The sequence below is a fragment of the Nipponia nippon genome, unplaced genomic scaffold, assembly GCF_047370975.1.
Source record: "Nipponia nippon isolate SJK-2023a ecotype South Korea unplaced genomic scaffold, ASM4737097v1 scaffold_20, whole genome shotgun sequence".
Classification (NCBI taxonomy): Eukaryota; Metazoa; Chordata; class Aves; order Pelecaniformes; family Threskiornithidae; genus Nipponia; species Nipponia nippon.
Genome location: NW_028262337.1, coordinates 5,181,443 through 5,199,170, shown reverse-complemented (window position 1 = coordinate 5,199,170; position 17,728 = coordinate 5,181,443). Strand labels below are relative to the sequence as shown.

General features: G+C 36.5%; 1 protein-coding gene across 1 annotated transcript in view; it reads right to left on the bottom strand.

The window, feature by feature from the left end:
- MTREX (Mtr4 exosome RNA helicase) overlaps positions 1-17,728 on the bottom strand; it is a 49,461-nt gene that overhangs the window by 31,412 nt on the left and 321 nt on the right. Inside the window, exons 2-15 of the mRNA XM_087759754.1 lie at positions 17,358-17,489; positions 15,631-15,697; positions 13,382-13,444; positions 12,725-12,837; positions 11,724-11,898; positions 10,663-10,753; positions 10,180-10,304; positions 8,879-8,977; positions 8,008-8,110; positions 7,739-7,870; positions 6,474-6,553; positions 4,946-5,056; positions 3,746-3,847; positions 2,128-2,253 (exon numbers count right to left, since the gene is read on the bottom strand). Of these exons, the coding sequence (XP_087615880.1) occupies positions 2,128-2,253; positions 3,746-3,847; positions 4,946-5,056; positions 6,474-6,553; positions 7,739-7,870; positions 8,008-8,110; positions 8,879-8,977; positions 10,180-10,304; positions 10,663-10,753; positions 11,724-11,898; positions 12,725-12,837; positions 13,382-13,444; positions 15,631-15,697; positions 17,358-17,489 (1,519 nt within the window). The remainder of the gene's footprint in view (positions 1-2,127; positions 2,254-3,745; positions 3,848-4,945; positions 5,057-6,473; positions 6,554-7,738; positions 7,871-8,007; positions 8,111-8,878; positions 8,978-10,179; positions 10,305-10,662; positions 10,754-11,723; positions 11,899-12,724; positions 12,838-13,381; positions 13,445-15,630; positions 15,698-17,357; positions 17,490-17,728) is intronic.

The window sequence follows — 17,728 nt, the reverse complement described above, 5'->3', positions numbered from 1 at the left end:
CAGAACTGGTTTGGATCAGACATGTATTAGGGTTGAAGAGCCATGATAAAAATGTCCTATCATTCTCAATATGGCTAATTTATTTCTTCTGAAGTTTTCCCTATAAAACTTTAACTTACTCTGGAACAAAGCCACCATACTTGATGTGGCAGCAAACTACTACTGCAAGACATGACTGCGAGCTTACTACAGACAAACACTGTCAGTCAGTAAGTAAAACCTAATTTGGACACACTTAACAATGAACCCAAAATGTGAATATTGAAGAAATGTTAGGCTGCATACATTTTTTGGCCTATTTTGACATGAAATTTCTCTAAGTGTTTTGTATTTAATAAGAAGTACTTTTTATGTTGTACTGCCTATCTCATAAAAGATTACTTCTACTGCCTTTTCAGCAAGTGGCTGAATAGTTACAGAAGCTACAGAAGCATTAGTACCTTCATTATAGCCCCTTCTGATCTTTTTCAAAGAAATCTTAAATTCAGTTCTTGCTCACAAGTGAAGTAGTGTGAAAAATCAATGCAATACATGAATTTATTCAGATCAGTGAAGAATCAAGAGATAATACATTAAGCAAAAAAGTTGCCATTATTTTTCCCTTTTGTTTCCTTATAATTCAAAAGGAAAAAAATAAAATGTCTTATAGTTTCAATAAAGCAAATATTCTTTATTATTTCCTTAAAATCTAGACAACAAAATAGATAGCAACAATGTACACATGCGTTAAGTGTGCATGGAAACAAATAAATATATGTCCACTCCACTAAGAAAACACACATCAAATCAAGACTAAGAAATAATTCAAAATCTAATGCTACCATACAGGAATGAGTACCAATATTTTAAAAATTTCTTATTTTTCTAATTTCTGGTTAGTTAGCCATAATGAAAATTCTGACTTTATGAAAATTCTGACATTTGTGAAAATTCTGACTTTAAGAAGGTAAACACTACCTGTGTATAACAGTGATGTACACATTTATTATAAATTAACAGGTCGCACTGACAGAGCAAGATACACAACAAAGAATCCACATCTGTATACCTAACAGCAGTCATGTACATATTTTTCCCCTTGGTCTTCAATTGTCTTAACAAAATAGAGAAATATTGGCATCTGATTTTTTTTTGCCAACAAGTACATGATTTTTATTAACATACCTTGATGCTGACTTAAGATGATTCTCACAATTTATACAAACTCTAATAATACTGTAAGTACCATTTTAACACAAATGACCTGCTATTTGTACCAAGGCTATAAGCTCCTGAAGAGCATGCAGAGTAACTCCACGAGTTTTCAATTTTAACATGCATGCACAATTAACATAAGCAGCCTACAACAGGCAACACACACACCAGAATATTATGCTTCATTATGGTGATTTTTGCCATGGAATTTAAATAGAAGTGCAATGAGTGCAATGTTTCACATTCAAATTATAAAGCAAGAGAGTATTATTGTAATAATCTGTAACAACTTCCATTACAGTTTGGGGAAGCCCTATAATCTAATGCCCATGTCAACCACAAGCGTGGTTTTTTCAACCTCTTCATTTCCAACCTCAAAGTTTCCTACAAGCACTATCAATTTCTCCATAGTTAATTTTAGCTCACTGACAGCCATCTCACTCTTCTTATTTATCATATGTACCTCATTTTTTTGCAAGACTTTGTCCAGTTTGTGTATTACACTGGGAAGTCCATTAAAAAAGTTTTATTTCACCACAGAATCAAGCCTTTAATAATTCTTGTGAAAGCTCAGCAAACCTTTTCTAGTTCAGCAATATCCTTGAACTGACTGTGGTCAACAAGAAATGAACAGAATACTGCAGTAGTAGTGATATCACTAGAAAACAGGATATAAGTCTACATCTCCTGCCTGAGATCCCTTTTATACAGAGAAGGATGATACTAGTCTTCTAATTTTGTTTCACAATAGAAACTCCTGCTTCATTGAGAATTCAGTGAAAGCCCATACTCCTTTTAGGACTTGTCATCTCCTACCTGCATCATCTACGTACTTTTTGTTCTAGGTGTGTAATTTTACATGTTACGTTAATCAAATGAGAATAACCTTAGTGGGGAGGATGAAAAAAAAAAAAAAGTTAACTTTGCTCCTACCTTCAAAAGCTGCTTGCCAATTGTTGGACTCATTTTTTCATCCACCATAAGAATTACTATTCCTCTGTCATCCATACCTCGGCGTCCTGCACGACCTGACATTTGAATGTATTCACCTGAGGATATCTAGGATAAAATGAGAAAAAGAAAAAAAATTAGCAAACATTAGAAAAATGGCAAGAACATATAAAGTGCTATTTACAATTATACAGTAAATGACCATGACGTATAAAAATTAGGAAAGGAGAGTTATCTAAGACATGAACTTTTCACAGATTGAATTCATTACTCATAATTGGTCACTAAGCTACTAAGATGTAAATCCATGACTATTAATAATGTATGTCAGCAGTTTAAGTTAACTAATGGTCCCATAGCTACAGTCATTTCCATAACATAGTGCATCATTTTAATAAGCACAAAAAACATTTTACTAATGTCTTATGTGATGGAAGGTGGCTGGGCATGGTGGAGATTATTAAAATAGAATACATCTTCAACATACTGATAATGCATCTTCACCATCTTCCAATAACGTGTCATTTCATTCAAATGATTCAAATGTAACACTAAAATACTGATATCTAACAAGAGCAGTATTTCTATGCCTACTAACCATGAAATTGAAGAGGTTGTAAAGCACTGGGAACATGGACCACAGCCAGATATAACGGGTTCCCTATGTCTCAGTAAGTTATAAAACAGATCTTTTTGTCATTTGTGGAACTTGCATTCCCAACAACTTCCCGAGTTTCACTTTAAGTCAGATCCCAAAAACTACTTAAGGAAACTGTGCTAAATCATTCTAAAAGCAGGAGTTCCACATATCTGATACCTCAAAGGTAGCTAATTCTCGCATATATCTTAAGGACATGCAATCAGACTGAATGAATCGTGAAACTGAACAGCCCAAACTAAGGCTGAAGAGATGTTTACTTCATAACGCACGTCAAGTCGCTTGTCCTGTTTACCACAATCTTCCCGTCTCTGTAAGATGAACCACGACACTTATTTATAATGTTTTGCTGTGATGACTTGTACAGCCTTATTATTTACATGTGAATCACATACCTGGTTTTAATGTTTAGAACTTTAAATTATTTGTTTTCCAGCTGCTTAAGAACCTGTCTCTCCCTCTGAACACTTCCACTTTTCTGTGGGCTACCCAAAATACTCTGCTATAACAGATCAATACTCTCCTGAGGTAAAAAGATCTTCTTTCTTGGGTCTGTCAAAACCTAAATTTAGTGATCATTATGATATGATACTGAGCCCACTTATTCTCCACATTCCTCTGACACAGAAGAAAACACTTGGGTCTCACAAGTTTTGGACAAGTTGTGCAGAAGTCTTAGTCTAATCCAATGTCCACCACTAACCTGTGTTTGATGTCCTTTAGCTATATCTATTAAAATAAAGAATCTCATGCATAATGTAAGGAATCTTGTCTTCAGGAATTTGTACACTAATTATACATGGATTAGTGAATAAAGAGAAGTTTTTGAAAGAAAAAAATATTTTCTACTACATTGAAGCAGATATGTCAAGAGTAAATTTAATCCTAATAAGGTTTAAGTAATGCAATTCAATTATTCTACAGAACCTGTTTTTCACTTACCCATCGAAAATCTTTTCCATCAAATTTGCTGGCACTTGTAAATAGCACAGTCCTGGCTGGCATATTAATTCCCATAGCAAAAGTCTCTGTTGCAAATAAGGCCTAAATAAACAGAGTGAAGTTAAGCAAGCAAAAACAACGGCTCTTAAGCAAATGTGCAAATAGTCAGAGATTGCTACACAAAACCTCTCCAGATTTTACTACTTATGTACAATCAAAATAGGAACATAGGTGCATTCAGTATTTAAAAACTGGACCAAAAACATTCTTTCTCCTTCCCTTATTTCCTCTGGAAAAACATGAAAACTAGTTAGATGGGACCATGTGAAAGACTCCAAAAGAAAACACAAGGCGGTGCAAATTATATTAACAAAAAATAATAGTTAATTTCCATATTCAAAGTTTGCAAGAAGAAAATAGCAGCTGGCTACCCAAAAACCCCCAGAACTTTCATCTAAGGTTAGATTTTTCTGAATATATGTTCCTTAGGGCAATCAACAAACAGCTTGGTAAATGCCTACAGTCATTTATAGGAGCAAAATATATCACAAAACAGTTGAAGAAAATGTTGAAGTTAGACACTTTAAGTTCAAATACTTTAGAATAAAATCTAGAACACTTAAAACTAGAGCTGTAATTGTACACTAGCATCAGACATCTAAGGCAAAGTATTAAAGACTACAAATTTTTCCTTACCAAGAGGAAAAAAAAAAAAAAAGCTTCAAGAACTGTTTTTTCAGATAAAGATGGAGGCATTTCTGCCAATATTTGCATTTCTCATGGGAAGGGAGCTGCAACCAATTACATGAATTAACCTGTGCCACTGAAACAGCTACAGGCTTCGAGAGGTGCTGTGTGCATTTGTAGGACCAAGTATGTAGGTCCACAGAACGGAGCCTTTCCGTTCATATGTGTGTAGCTCTTTTTAAACTTGCCTACTTACAGGTCTACACAGTGTTCAAAAAAAGTTTTTGGTTAAGTACTAAGCCTTATGCTTCCTGCATAGAATCCCATTCAAAACACAAAGCATTTTTCAGTTTGGCATGTGCAATGAGCCTTTCACCTTTTTCAGTCAAGGAGCAGCTCTCCAGTATACTAAGAGCATACATTCTGAGCTCAAACATTCTTCTCAGTTTTTCAGGATTACTGACTGTGTATTCACAATAGAGAAAAACCTAAATATGGACATGAAATACATACCTTTATGAGGCCCTCAGAGAAAAGAATTTCTATGGTTTCTTTTAAGATAGGAAGCAGACCACCATGATGGATACCAATTCCTCGCTTCAGAAGAGGAAGTACATGCTCAACCTGGGAAGAAACATATAAATACTGGTAAACAAATTTTGATATTCGTTACTAAAAAATAAAACCTATGTGGAAAACCTCAACACTGCCCTTAGTGTTCATGTAATTAATTCACTATTTCCTGATTTTAAATACCCCTTCAATATTATTTAGCAGTTAGAACTAGGAATGATATGAAGGGTAAAGCCAGAGACCTATCTTTTCAGTAGACTAGTCTTAAATTGGGTTAGGCCAACTGTGAAGCTATGCCCTAATTTACACATGCAGTTAGTATTTAAATTTGCTTCTATTAAAAAAAAAAAAAAAGCCTCATTTGAAATAATTTTTGGAAATAGTGATCCTGGTATGCATTAGATATTTTGTTTCAATTTTAGTTGCAGTGATTTCACTTACGGATATGCACCCTAAAACAGTGAAGTCAGCAGCTATGAGAGCCATACACGGAAATTCAGGCTGTAAATGACTGAATTAATCTCTTAAATTCTAAACCATTATACTTCAAACAAATACCTACATAAATTTAGCTTTGTCTCTGTTTTTTTCTTTGAAAACAAAGATTCTCATTAACGATCTATTAACACTTCCTTACCACTCCAAACCTAATTCTGAGAATACGCTTTTGAGATATCACTGTCCACAAAGACCAAACCAGATTACTTGGATATAATGCCCCTGTGTTAAGCTTACCAAAAAAACCAGCACATAACACCTTACATATTGGATTCCTATTCTCCGTTTTTTTCTCACGTTCAAGAAACAAAGCATGTATGTGGAATCCGAAGCAAGTAGGCAAGGCCAAAAATTAAATGGTTGTTTTTTTAAAGGAGAAATTGCCATGCTTACAACAAAGATCACTACATTAAGAAATGATGGACACAAATAAAGGAAAGGCGGGGTAGAAAGGAACTGTAGTTTTAGTATTTGTCACAAAAGTACTGAATCCTGTAATATTCTGTCCATTTAGAAGCTTGTATTATTCCACTGTAAAGACAGTCACTATGCTTAGTCATTACACAATAAATTCATCAATTCAACTTTTTGAAAGGCTCAGGAGTCAATACCTGATAAAGTGCATATTGCACTCTCATTTCAACTATTTCAAGACAGTTTTAACGCAGCTACATCTTTTCATAAGCCCTTATGTTTACTTAAAAACATAATTAGAAAAAAAGAAAACACAGGGTAGGAACTCCATGGTTAATTTTTGCATATGTCATTTGCTGGAATCACAACTGAAAGGAATCCTGATCACTGAGTCCTATGTCACAATGCCAAGGAGCAATGCAAGAGATATTAAAACCTGGGGAGATGAATAAGAATATACAGTTTATGATTTCTGTACCCACTACAAAAGACCCACAGCCTCAAAAGTTGCAGAAATCAGGAGAGCAGCAGCTACCCTTACTCAATCTCCACTCACCTGAGGAAGCTTTTTGTCTTCATCTGACAGACAATCAATTGCATTATTGAACACTTCTTCAACCATCTTTTTTTCTTCATCTGAGAAGGCAATTTGTAAGTTATTACAAAATCTAGAAGGCTAATACCATATGTAAACAAAGCGTTACCACGTTCTAATATTTACAAAAGTTTACAACAAAAATAGTGTGGAAGACTGTGAAGTCTACACAAAACCACCCACATCGGGTCAGATGATCAAGACTTGAATGTGAGCCTGAAGGAGGCTAACAGTAACCAGAATGAGATGCTCAGGGAAAAGAAAAACAGAACAGACCTGGCAGAATAATCCAAACTTCAGCTATTTCCAAGCTTGGCATTTCTCAGTTTTATGTACTTTCTGTGTATTTCATAAACCTCCCCCTGTTTCTCTTCTACCTACATGGACACAGAGGCTCATCCTCTTCCCCATTAACTCTCAAAGTTTACACCCTTTCTACTTAAGTAGTACAAATGTCAAGAACATATATTCAAACATATGACTGTAGAAAACACATAAAAATGCATCTCTGCATTTGTGTGTATCTTTAACTTTTCTGACAGAGATGGCTAAATTATTTTGCAACACTGAACCAGAACATGCAAAGATTGGAGCAAGTAAGCAAGCAAGAACCCCTAACAGTTCACAAAGATGAAATTCCTTATTTTTGTTACAACTCAACATTTCTGAGAAGCAATGAACTTAAACTTATTTTCCAAGCTTGGTCTTAATCCAGAATGAGAAAAATCTTCTTTGTTTACGTTTTGCGTTTTTCACTGAGGAGAAGGGGGAGGAAAGAAAGAAAGAAAACTGGATTGAATAATCGAGAAAGAACAGTCCAGTGGTTTGTTATACAGTTGTTTTGACTTTGAGGGAATACACATTTTTCTAATGGACATAACATGAAAATTTTGGGAAATACATTTGTTCTGATCAGTCTTCTTCCATTATAGATAGAATTTTCTAGGAGCTCTTGTGCTATTATTACAGTGAACAGGATTTCGGAGGAAGAAATAAAGCTTAAAATAGAGGAACAATTCAACATTGTGATGACCAAGTACTCTTCGCGCACCAAGTTTCCTACTGAAAACAGCCTGATGTACCAGCATAGTAAATGAAAAAGCAATACATATTTTTCATTTTTCTTTTTACACAAAAAGTCCAAAAAGAAATAGAAATATCTAACCAAAGTAACATTTCACATCCAACTACAACTGTGAATAAAACTATATTTTATTTATGTGTACCTGTATTGAAATCTAACTTCGTCATCTGAAGTGCATAGGCTTCACAGTCTTTCTTACTGAAGCTGAAAATAATCACAGGTTGGAAATTCCTTTCCATGATCATCTTCACAATCTTAAAAACATTTGAAGGGCCTGCAGGGACATTACATTAATTTAAATGTAATTTTAGCAAAAAAGTATCTTATGGAATAATTGAGACACAAGCACAACTTGCATATAACTTTGTTGTATTATACAAAAAGTTACTTTAGAATGGGATTCAAACTCACCTTTCGTGCCTCCTTTCCTGCCTTTCTGGTCCCCTTTTGCTAAGTCTCCTGCATCTCTAAGCACTTGCATTGCTGTATTAAAATTATCTTCTCTGAAATCTCCCTAGATATAAAACACAACCTTTGTAAGCAATTACTTCTTACATAGCCCACTTAAAAATACTTAGTGCTTTGCATAGCCAGTGCCATTACCCCATATTTTCAGACAGAAGGACAAAAACACTGCATAAGCTCGCAAGTGAGTTTACGAGGTCAATGGCACAGCTCAGAACCACTTTATTGTCTCTGAAGTTATTGTTCTTTGTTCTATCCACCACACCATCAACCACGCTAGACCCGCTGAATGACACAATACCAAAACGGACTTTTAGGAATGTCTACATGAAACTACACTGCCCAAGGAAGACCTAGCTTCAAGTGCAGTGCCACTGTCTATGGCATTACCTACTGCTGTGCAAGCTGATGATGAGTTTTAAACAAGTGTTATTTCAAGATCACCTAAAGACACAAAAATATTTTGCCCCCTCAATCGAAATAAAATTTAAATGCTACTACATTTTCTTTTGAGTGAGAAACAGTATAACAAACATCAGCTACTTTGCAGATTTACAGAAAGCAGCATGCACTTTAGAAAACAAAGCAAGGATGAGGGCACTTACGACATCTCAGCGAACTATTACTCAACTGACTAAATAACATAACTCTTCAATAAGACTCCAAAAATCTAACAGCAATTCAGAGATCACTGTTATCCATTTGTACTTCATTTTAACACAAACATCCTTTGTATAGCCAATCAAATTTTGCAAGAGATCAAGCTCATGACTGATACCCGAGGAAAGACCTTTCAAACAAACTGAATATTCCTTACATTCTCATCAACAACCAGATGGAGTCCATCTCCTCCTGCTGGGAATATATAATGCTGCAGCGGAGTGGGTCGATAGTCAGTGTAAATCACATGGCAAGGCTATAAAGAAAGAACAGCATACACATAAATATTTAATGTTTCTAATTGCATTGTAAAAACACTGCTTGATGGAAAATCCAATACATTACTATTAAAATACATCTTTCTAAAAGCCAGAAAGCAAGACTCACAGAAACTATGGTAACAAAGTTTCTTTCCTGAATATGGATTTTGTACTAATGACATTGCTTAAGAAAATGAAAGTTTGCAAATCCTTTACAAGAACACAAGTTGGCTACAAAAATTCTTTCTCATGAACACAAAAAGGACAGGTAGTATTTCCTTCTGCATTACTACACAGACTCAAAATCCTAACACCCTTTAAAACCAAAGGAAAACCCAGCGATTTCTATTTTGTAAAAAAGCCTGCAGTATTTCTTACACCACCTAAAAAAGGCACACAGTAGACTTTCAAAAACACGTAAGGTTTTAATGCCTGGAGAAAGCTTGTTTAGAAAAAAAAAAGCAAAACACTTCCTTTAAAACATTAAATATTACATAAATCTGCTTCAAAAAAAATCACAGTCTAGTGTTCTGCAAAACAAAGTCAAGGTTTTGTGCCAAGCTCAAACAGACATCTCTTATACTACACTCCTTTCATCACAGACAACATAAGAATCAATCTCTGAGGTATTTTTAAAATCAGATAAACCTCTTGTGGATATTAACTTCCCTAATTCTAATTCCCATATTCTTTGCTGCAAAAGCATCTCTTAAAAAAACAGAATAAAATAAACCTAATGGTTACGGGACAGGATGGATTTCTTACATTACTCTTTTCTCACTTTGTGTGCATGCATATATAGTATTTCCTATGGATTTATGATTTACTTCTGATTTCTGCATGGTCTTTTTAAAGAGCTCTTCAAACAGGTTCTCCAAATAACCTCTTGTCTATCAGCCCTCTGCAAATTAGAGTATGTTCATTGTGTTTCATAACTCACAATGTTTGTTGAAATCAAGCTGGTGTCTAAATAAGTGTGGAAAATAAACTTTAAAGAAACAGTTTTAATGTTGCTATGTAGCATAGCTGCAAAAGCTAGGAGTACAACCAGAGAAGTCAGGAGTGGTCTATACCATCATATATAAGCAATAAAAAGATGACTACGAAGACACTCAAAGGTTCACTTCTCATCAACTAAAGAGACAGTATTATGCCACAAGACAACAAAGATGGAGGTATAGCACATCAAAAACATTACCTGTTTGTGAAGATGGCAGATCCATTCAGCAAACTGACGGGCATTTGGAATAGTTGCAGAAAGGAACACATAATGAACGTTGTCAGGGAGCAAAATAATTGTCTCTTCCCAAACCACACCACGTTCTGAAAAGGGAGAAGTCACATGGGAAATTTATGTGATTAAAGCCTATTTTTCAGCTCTGAAGCCAAAGAACAGCACGCTTAAAGACAAAATAAAACAAAAACTAAAAAAAAAACTCCCCTCCACAAATCAGGTATATCAAATTCCCTCAAAGTGGCTTTTGCTTTGGCAAAGAAAATGCAGACTGCGACACACAATAACTATCTTATATACATTCAGTAGAAAACAAGTTCTGAATGATTTATGCACAAAGATGACTGATGTTAAGAGAGAATGAAGACTTAATTCTTCAAAAGAAAAAATATTGTTCTTAGGAAAAAAAATTATTTCTTGAAAAGAAAAATTGTACATATAGGATACCTGAATCTCTCATGTAGTGGATTTCATCAAAAATAACCCATGCGACTTCTCGCATAACCTCAGAACCTCTGTAGAGCATACTCCTCAAAATCTAGAAAAGGGAAAAAGAAAATTGAGATCCATCCCATGAAGTAACAACAGTCACATGTTACAGAGATGTCAGTAAGAAACTGCCAGAATTTTTGGTTCACATTTACATGGCAATATGAAGCCTTATTTTGCACAAAACCTTAACGATTGGCTGTGAGATGTTTTCCAAGTTGATTCCAATCTAACAAATCTCATGATATGAGATGAACTGATTTCCCTGCAAGAACAGTGAAGGAACATGAAAGAAAAAACATTACATGGCAGCGTATTTGTTACAGGTCTACAGATCTACTTCTGCCAAGCCGCCTTCTTCCTTCATCCTAATAGATAACCTCTCTGTGGTTATCTATTTAAGAGGAAATCTTTTGTCAGAAATCAAGTCACCCTGTCTCTCCACCCCAATCTTTCCCTACCAGGGTTTTCTCTGTCAGACTCTTTACTCCTTTGAGGTAAAGACAGAAAGAGGAAAATTCCAACTTATGGCTGGACAGATTTCTACAACAGAAATATGACAAAACTGTGCCAACGGTGCTTTGTTACCAAAGGTGAAAAGCTGTATATTCCTGGAGTACTAGCATCTAGTGTGAACCACTCAACTATCACTCAGTGATTTTCCTCTCCCCATTTTGTTTCCCTAGAACAAAATACTGACCCTACAGGATTCAGTAAGTCTGATTGACTTTCAGTATTTCACATCTATCCAAAGAAAACTCAGTGTCTTGAGCATTCAGGAAATTAACTTCTGCCTTTCTCCATGTGAGAATGGAAGTTCCTGACTGATAGTCCAAAAGCATGGATTTACCTTTTTCAGTAACCAAAAGCTAAAACATTAAAGGGAGACATAATGAACTTTATAACATTTTCTACCCTAATTGGGCTTATTATGATAACTTCAATCTTTCAATCTCAGACATTCTCAGTCCAAAAAGGGTAGAAGAAAACACAGATCAAGAATTAATGTCTGATCTTACCTCAGTTGTCATTACCAGACAAGAAGCTGTAGGATTAATGGTGACATCCCCAGTCATCAAACCAACATCCTGAAATTCTTCGTACATCTCACGGTACTTCTGATTACTCAAAGCTTTAATTGGACTTGTAAATATCACACGCTGTTTCTCCCTCAAAGCCAGGGCAATTGCATACCTGTATTCAAACATTGTACATACTAAAGGTCTCAGGAAAACATTCAGAGCATATTACTTTCCTCTAATCTTCTGCTTAAACAAATAAAATAAAATATGCAATTCAGAACACCAGTAGAATTATATGAAGCATTTCATATCTAGATTATTAAGTTCAGCGCAATCTTAACTCAACTATGTATGCCTCTTTGGAGCGCAACAAATCATTGACAACAAGTTAACTGGCTTTTATGGACATTAGAGCACATCTAGTTTAATCTAAAAATCTAATTGTCACTGTCTCATGACGAACTATTATTATTTGAACCCATGCTCTAATATATCTACATGTACATCTCTTTTCTCACCTCAAGTCAGCAAAGCCACTCTGCTATCAGACCAAACCCTGACAAAAAACTTACACTGTCTTTTAAACATTTCTTGCCTGATAAACACCAAGATGCAAATTAAATCAAACCAGTGCTTCTGACAAAGCAAACACACAAGAAACTCCTTATTAATTATAGCAAGGGGCTAGAAAACAAAGGTATTTTTTTCTAAATGCATGTAAATCTGTATTGCAGAAACTTTCCTTTCCATTCGTAATATAACATCTCAACAAAACCGGATTGTTTAAAAATATAAGGTAAGCTTAGACCTGAATTAAGTCTTTCACTACCCACTAAACAAGATGAATATATATTCAAGAGTAGTCAATTCAATTCTAACACTAATGGTCCAAACTTTGTATGAAGAAACTGAGACACAGGAGCTACTGATGGTTCAACAAAATGATATGACAAACATCACACCATTCTCTTATTAGAGCCTGTCAGAAAATTACTTACTCTGCACAAACAGTTTTACCAGCTGATGTATGAGCTGACACTAACACAGACTGGTTATTATCTACACAAAGAATAGCTTCTCTCTGAAAGGCATCAAGAATAAATGGATATTCCTAAAAAGAAAGAAAGTAAAAACATTACATATTTTAACACAGACTGTTACTTACATCTAATTAATTTTGTGACTGATCTGGTGTGCAAATTACAGGCAGAAATGAAATCCTGTAGATATGTGTAACTTCAACTGATCTTAATCCAGTATTTTGCAATGACTTTGTATTTAAATAATTTTATCTGATACCACACCTAAGATCTTTGCTTACGTCTTGTTGTCACATCAAATGAAAATCTTGCCCCGATGACTGAATTTTCTCTAATTTACTAATTTAGGAAGAGAAGCTACAGTGTACAACCGAAGCCACCGCCTGATGTTGTAGAACAGAACTGAAATCACAACAGCCTATCCACCCTACTCAACCACATAATTTTACTCTACCAAATTTAAAACATAGAAACACCAATCTTACTTACAATAGGCCATCTTTTCAAGATACTCTTTTCCAAGCCTTACTAACAAAGTACATAATTTTTCCCTCTACTCTCATCTACTGTCTAAAGCACAAGCAAAAAGAAAAATAAACGTAATTTATCACATACTTTTGCAGCTTTTCCAGTTCTTGGCTTCAGACCTGTGAAGTCTTCATCTGCTGGAAGCGCAACCTATAAAATACATTTTAAATAAAAACAGTTGCAGAATTCTCCATGTCCAGTACAGTGACACAGCAAGCTATGAAGAGCTGGGGCAGAAGATGTAAAGTGCACGAAAACTAATTTGTATTTCTATTATCCTCCTTCTATGAGATCAAGTGTCAAGACTTCCTTCCTTCCTCTCAGAGTTTTTCAACCAGTATCTTCCTACCCAATGCTTCTCTCACTTCTCTGATACTCCCTACTGTCTTGTGTGAAATATTTCTGCTTCACCTACCTTGGAACATTAGCTCTTTGGGCCAAGACACAGTCACGGCTTCCAGACAAGGCATGTTAAAAGCAATTACTCAGCTCACATTGATAACACTCCCTTTCCAAGGACAACATATTCATACAGGTAAAGTTCCTGATCCTGACCAATATTTAACATCCATTCATCCTAAATATTTAAGCTCTCTTCAGTTACTAAGTGATTGCAAACCTCTACCAGACATCTCAAGATAACAAAGACTGTAGAGATCCATGGGCTTTAAAACCTGTATCATCAATTGTATATACAGTTCCTTCATTACAAAGGTCTAATCACACAGGGTCCTTGAATGTGACCCTAATTAACTTGAGCTAGTTCTGGACAACAGCATAGAAAAGAAAATGAGCATAAAAGTACGAGGAAGATAAAATCTACATATTTAATTCTCATAGAAACTCTTTCTGACAATCATCTTTGGATGACGGATTAAAAATGAGCATTAATACTTCTGATTTTTCATATTATAAATTGTATTTATATTTATTAACACAATTTGAAAATGCACAGTTTTCATTATTTTGCTTTTACACAAAAAAAGACTTTTTTTCCTTTTTGCCAAAATGCAATTTTCAGCAGTAATCAGCCTTGCAAGAAAGCCTTTCATTCTTGAACCAGAATAGCAAAATACTTCAGTGCATGGCTGCACATGTAGATCACACTATGAACACACACCTATTTTAACAACCAGTGGGTTTTCCTCCTGAAGAGCAGTACTCAGAATGTGCTTGGTACCTTTCAAATATGGAAACGTATCAACGTTATCACCAGCTCTTTCGCAATCACTCATTTTATAGCAAGTATCATTCAAACTGCTTCTGGTAAGATATCCTATGAATTTTTCAAGTGCATTTTGTTCATGCTCAATGCCAGATACAGGCCTCAAAGTCTTTACAAGCCTCTTCTACCTTAAACATAATATAAAATTATATATCTGCTGGAGGGTAGGAAGGCCCTGCAGAGGGACCTGGACAGGCTGGGTCAATGGGCCAAGGCCAACTGCATGAGATTCAACAAGGCCAAGTGCCGAGTCCTGCACTTGGGTCACAACAACCCCACACAACGCTACAGGCTTGGGGAGGAGTGGCTGGAGAGCTGTCTGGTGGAAAAGGACCTGGGGGTGTTGGCTGACAGACGCCTGAACATGAGCCAGCAGTGTGCCCAGGTGGCCAAGAGGGCCAATGGCATCTTGGCTTGTATCAGGAATAGTGTGGCCAGCAGGACCAGGGAGGTGAGAGTGCCCCTGTACTCAGCACTGATGAGGCCGCACCTCGAGTACTGTGTTCAGTTTTGGGCCGCTCTCTACAAGAAGGACATCGAGGTGCTGGAGCGTGTCCAGAGGAGGGCAATGAAGTTGGTGAAGTGTCTAGAGCACAAGTCTTATGAGAAGCGGCTGAGGGAGCTGGGGTTGTTTAGCCTGGAGAAGAGGAAGCTGAGGGGAGACCTTATTGGTCTCTACAACTACCTGAAAGGAGGTTGTAGTGAGGTGGGAGTCGGTCTCTTCTCCCAAGTAGCAAGTGATAGGATGAGAGGAAACAGCCTCAAGCTGCGCCAGGGGAGGTTTAGGTTAGATATTAGGAAAAACTTCTTCACTGAGAGGGTGGTCAAGCATTGGAACAGGTTGCTCAGGGAAGTGGCTGAGTCTCCATCCCTGGAGGTATTTAAAAGACGTGTAGATGTCGCACTTAGGGACATGGTTTAGATGGACTTTGCAGTGCTAAGTTTATGGTTGGACTTGATGATCTGAAAGGTCTTTTCCAACCTAAATGATTTTATGATTCCATGATATATGAAGTACAAGCACAATAAACAATATTAATATACTGACAGTAATACATATAATTCTGTGAAACAAGCCTATACTTTCCAGGTGCATTTTCACTGTACTCACCTCATGTGTACAACCTTCAACAGTTTCTACAGCTTGCACCTTTACTTGAGGCATCAGGTCTGCCAGACTGAAAACATATGAGTTAGAATTGCCAAAAAGGTATTAAAAAATCTTGTTTTCTTTATAAAAGCGAAAATGTTGAAGTTCACCTCTACTTTAACTGCAATATTAAAAAAAGGATGCACAAACTTGAAACAGACAGTTGGCAGAGACTACTACCAGGACTAAGAATACCTGTGTTAAAATTTTGCTGGTATATAAATCTACTTTAGCTACTGCTTTGGGATTTGTTACACCTTAGAAACTTGCCCCACAAAACAGTACTTGGATCACATTTGTTCACAGGAAGTTTTCTGATTAAATGTACTTTTTTTCAACATACAACAAAGCAAAATTCAAGACCTGTATTCCTGCTGCTAGTCATGACACTGAATGACAGCAGCCTGAAGCAACCCAAGAAGCTGCCTGAAGACGAGACCCCTCTTTTCTTTACAAGTCCCTTCTCTCATGGCCAGAAGGGGCTAGTGTCTCACTGCATAAGAGTGGGTTTTTTCTGACAGTTTTAACATACTCAGTAAACTACTGTGGCAAGTATACGTTCTACTGAGACCACTAACACAGAAACTGACTTAAAATGTTGACTCTGGTTCTGTTTTGCTTCTGTACAGGTACGTTTGTTTACAGTGTTCTGAGAAGTCTTCTCATGACTTTCTCACAGACAATCTTACCTTGAACTTAAGAAAAATTACTACGTAAGACCAAATGACAATCCAGACCAGAATCCTGTCTGACAGAAGTCAATAATAAATTACCCAAAGAAAAGTATAAGAACACAGTAAGCACATAATTTTTATTTCTGTAGTAGAGTTTTGTACATCTTAAGCTAGGAGGTACACACCTGCACTGCGCAGCTCTGAATGAATTTTTGTTCCATGAACCCTCCTAATCATTCTCTGAACCAATATAAACTTTCAAGTTCCTAAGAATGTCTTCAGATACACTAAGCTGAATAAGTGCCCATACTGTCCTTTCAATCTGTTTTCAAAACACCTCATAATACCTGTCATGAAGTTCTGGGAAGAAAACAGGGAGAGACATGCAGATCCTAAAGCATGGAAATAGCATTCTGGCTTCCCGTCAGCTGCCTTATCTCCCCAGCTGTTGACATGTCCAAGTATATCCCCCTTCTCCATATCAAATACCTGTCATTTGTGCTCAAATTTAAAACCTTGTCCGTACTTAATATTCCACATATTTGCTGCAATGATAACGTTACATGCCTCAATAGCCTTGTTTCTGTTTCCTTGGTCAAATTCTTTTTTTTGTATGCCAAGTCAATTACGTCTTTCAGTGGCATGGTATGCAGCAAGCCTGCCTCCTCCCATGTGTCTCACTGCTTATCTCTTGCTAAATGCCTGAAATCAACACAATAGCTCTGACCAAGAACCACTGATCCATATGCAGTAACCACCAATACATGAACATTTCACACTGCACTTGCCTATCTGTCCACAATATTATTTTAAACATACCCAGTGCTCATCACTGCTGAAGCTGTACTGCCAGCACATCCTCACTTGTATCGATAATGGAAAATCAACTTCATATGCAAATTCATCTTTATATGAAAACACTACAAAGCTACTTACATTGACTATTCACAACTGGCATACACCTAACCAGCATGTCTTGCTCTGATTTCCTTACACATTAAGCTGTCCACTTACTTAGCATCTTCCGATATAACATCTTCCAATTTTGGCTTTTTTCCCAAAACGGCATCTTCGGTACTATCGACTTCAACTTCCCTTTTGGCCTTCCCTGTTGCAGCCACTGAAGATTTTTCCTCCGATCGTTTTCTGCAACATAAACAGACAAAAAATTTAAAGTTTACGTCTTTCATGTATGCATTTTCAGAAAAGAAATCAGGTGTCCTACGGGCAACAGTGATGCACTGCATTCAGGGCACAACCCGGGGAACTTCACCCACGAACACGGCCGTGCGTTTTCAAACCAGCCCCTGGATGAGCTTGCCCCCAGCTCCCTGCGCTCCCCAGTCGCCCACTGCACCCGGGCTGGCTACAGCTTTGGGGCCAGG